The 3540-nt window shown below is 65.7% G+C and overlaps 1 protein-coding gene across 1 annotated transcript in view; it reads left to right on the forward strand.

The window, feature by feature from the left end:
• The window catches only part of PLXNA3 (plexin A3), a 19323-nt gene that overhangs the window by 8484 nt on the left and 7299 nt on the right, over positions 1 to 3540 (forward strand). Inside the window, 5 exon segments of the mRNA XM_075071315.1 lie at positions 771 to 906; positions 1354 to 1593; positions 1980 to 2123; positions 2489 to 2723; positions 3088 to 3227. Coding sequence (XP_074927416.1) covers positions 771 to 906; positions 1354 to 1593; positions 1980 to 2123; positions 2489 to 2723; positions 3088 to 3227 — 895 coding nt within the window.

Below are 3540 nucleotides of genomic sequence, written 5' to 3' on the forward strand. Positions count from 1 at the left end.
TCCTGGGTCTCTCCTTGGAGCATTCAGCATGTGCCCCTCCAGGCGCTTCTCACAGCGAGTCCGCCCCAGCGGGGTCCTGGGGGGGCCACAGGGTCCTGCCCCTGCACTTTGCAGTCAGACGTGACTCTCATCCAGGCAGTAACACAGAGGTTTATTCGATGACAGGAACAGGGTCTAACACAGAGTTTGTAGGTACCACAAACTGGACCCCTTGGCCGGGTCCATTCTGGGGGGCAGGGAGCTTAGACCCCAGCCAGCTCCAAACTGAAACTCTCCAGCCCCCTCCTCTCCCTTTGTCTCTCTGCCGGGTCAGGAGGCACCTGATCTCTTTGTTCTCCAACACCTTCAGCTGGCACCTTGCAGCGGGGAGGGGGGGGAGGGGGGCCCGAAGCCAGGGCATCGGCCATTCTCTGCACACAGCCTCACACTGGCCCCCTCGGGCTCTGCACCAATCACACCCCCTTATTCCACCAGCTAGATTAAGAAAAGCATAGGGGAAACTGAGGCACTCACACAGTATTCAGAGAAACCATTAAGAACAGTCCCACTTCGTGTCACTCCCACAGCCTCTGGCCCTGGTGAGCATCTCGGTGTTGGCACTCAGTGGTGCTGGGTGGGGTCCCGGCATCCAAGCAGGGCGCAAGGTAGCTGTGGAGGGGGCAGGGCAGAGGGTAGCCATGATGCGGGGGAAAGGACATGGCCTGATTGGCGGGAGACGAGTCACAGCCCAAAGGGCCACCCCCCCATGCCAGCCCTCACCCCCCACCAAGCTGCGTTCCCCTGGGGGGGCTGATGTCTTCCCCCCACTCCAGCGGCAGCACCAGCCTGACAGTGACTGGGACCCGCCTGCTGAGCATCCAGGAGCCGCGTGTCCGAGCCCTGTACGGGGGCGTCGAAACCGTCAACGTGAGTCGTGCCCCCATGGCGAGGGGGGAGGGAGGGTGGGGGACTGGGATGAGGGGAAGGGGACGCAGCGGGGGGCCATCAGCTGGGGACAGGGGATCTGAGTGGGGTGGGGAGACGAGGAAACAGTTTTAGGGGGGACGGGACAGTTTCCTGCAAGGGAATCCTGAGCCTCCCAATCCACCCCCCTTCAACACTTGAACTGATAGACCCATAACTTCTCCCTGCTGTCCCCCCCAAATCAGACCCCCCCAGCTTGTACCCTGTGCCTTCCCCATGGAATCCCCTGACATGCTGCCCCCAAAGCTTCTGCCCCCCCCATTCCTGGACGCCCCTGCTGGGCTGCTGAACCACCCAATACGCTGACCTCCCCCCCGAACTGCCACCTCCGCCCGGAGTCCTGTCCCCCCCGTTCCCAGCCATCCCCACTGACCCTCTGCCTCCCCACAGAGCTGCCGGGTGCTGAATGACTCCGTCATGCTGTGCCAGGCACCTGGCATTGTGCCGGGGAGGCGGGAGCTGCCCGTGGCGGGGGCCTCCCCTGACGAATTCGGCTTCCTGCTGGACCATGTCCAGGCGGCTCGAACCCTCAACCGCTTGGCCTTCACCTACTACCCTGACCCCCAGGTTGAGCCCTTCAGCCCTGCGGGGGTGCTGGAGGTGAAACCTGGCTCCCACGTCGTCCTCAAGGTATGGAGGGAAGGGGGGCTTCGCAAGGGCTGCAGGTCGGGACTGAGGGGCACCGGCAGGGCCGGGGGGCAGGGCTGGGCTAGCAGAGGCTGCAGGTTGGGAGTGAGGGGCACCGGCAGAGCTGGGGGGCAGGGCTGGGCTAGCAGGGGCTGCGGGTCAGAAGTGAGGGGCACTGGCAGGACTCGGCGGGGGGGAACCCAGAGCTGGGCTAGTAGGGGGCTGCAGGTCAGGACTGAGGGGCACTGGCAGGGCTAGGGGGGTGGGGAACCCAGGGCTGGGCTAGCAGGGGGCTGTGGGTCGGGAGTGAGGGGCACCACTGGGGCTGTGTCTGGCCCGGATGCCTGGGTCCAATCTCCCTCCCCCTTTCACTGTCCCACCCCCTCCAGGGCAGGAACCTGATCCCAGCGGCCGCTGGGGGGACCCGTCTGAACTACACGGTGTTGATTGGGGGGGAGCCCTGCGCCCTGACAGTGTCAGAGACCCAGCTGCTCTGCGACTCGCCCAGCCAGACAGGGGAGCAGCCAGTCACGGTGCGTTGCTGGAGGGCATGGCCAGGTGCTCCACTGGGGGGTGGGGCTGGGGGCACGTGTCCTGTGAGGGGGGGGGCAGCCCCTCACTCTGTGATGTGGGGGCAGGACATGGACGGGGATCACAGATCACGGGGTGTTGGGCGGGTGAGCTGTGCGGGGAGGTTACTTCTGCAGGGTGCATTTGAGGGGGACAGACTGAGTGGGGGTTGTCTCATCAGAACCATGGGGGAATTTGTACCCTCCATTGCAGATCTGGGAGGGTTGCCAAAATGTGGGCGGTTCCCCCTCCCACATTCTGGGGGGTTCGTTCCTGGGAAGTTGGGGGCACTCCCCTGTCTAACCTCCACTCCCTCCCCTCATTCCAGATCCTGGTGGGGGGCCTGTCCTTCTCGCCCGGCTCCCTGCACATCTACCCCGAGGCAGCCCTGCCCCTGGGAGCGCTGGTGGGGCTGGGCGCAGGGGGGTCCCTGCTGCTCCTGGCCATTATCGGGGTGCTGGTTGCCTACAAGCGCAAGACCCGCGATGCTGACCGGACCCTTAAGCGGCTGCAGCTGCAGATGGACAATCTGGAGTCACGGGTCGCGCTGGAGTGCAAGGAGGGTGAGGCTGGCGGGCGGGGAGGGGCGGCAGGAGCGCAGAGAGTGGGTTGGACTGGGGGGCTGGAGTGCAGGGAGGGAGGGAGATGCAGGCTGGGGTGGGGGAGGGATGGGAGGCAGAAGGGGCCCTGGGTATGATTGAGAGGAAGTGGAGACTGGGAGAGGGGCTGGGGCTCTGGGCAGAGGGGACTAAGATGAGGGGTTTGGGCTGGGGGGAAGGAGCACAGGGCTGGGGGGGTCCTGCTGTGGTGCTTGGCAGGTGCCGAGTTGGAAGGCAGGAGACATTGGGATGGGGGGCGAGCAGTTGCCCCTGCACAGGGGAAGGGCAGGAGTGGGGGTCCCCCCCTGACCCCTTCGCCCTCCCCCAGCCTTTGCAGAGCTGCAAACCGACATCAATGAGCTGACGAATAACCTGGACGGGGTGAAGATCCCATTCCTGGACTATCGGACGTACGCTCTGCGGGTGCTGTTCCCTGGCGAGGAGCCCCCCATGCTGCGTCATGGCCATGTGAGTGGGGGCCGGGCCAGGGTGGGCTGCAGAGCAGAGAGGAGGGTCTGGAATGGGGGGCAGAGCGGGGGGCTGGGGGGTAGAGCGGGAACTGGGCTGGGCCAGGGGGACTGGAGGGCAGAGTGGGGGGCTGGGCTGGACTGGGGAGCAGAGCAGGGGGCTAGCCCTGGGGTTCTAGGGGGCAAAGCAGAGGCTGGGCTGGACTGGGAGGACTAGTGGGCAGAGCAGGGGGCTGGCCCCAGGGTTCTAGGGGGCAGAGTGAGGGCTGGCCCCAGGGTTCTGGGGGGCAGAGGTGGGGGCTGGGCTGGGCCAG

The sequence above is a fragment of the Chelonoidis abingdonii genome, chromosome 11 (genome assembly GCF_003597395.2).
Source record: "Chelonoidis abingdonii isolate Lonesome George chromosome 11, CheloAbing_2.0, whole genome shotgun sequence".
In the NCBI taxonomy this organism is placed as follows: Eukaryota; Metazoa; Chordata; order Testudines; family Testudinidae; genus Chelonoidis; species Chelonoidis abingdonii.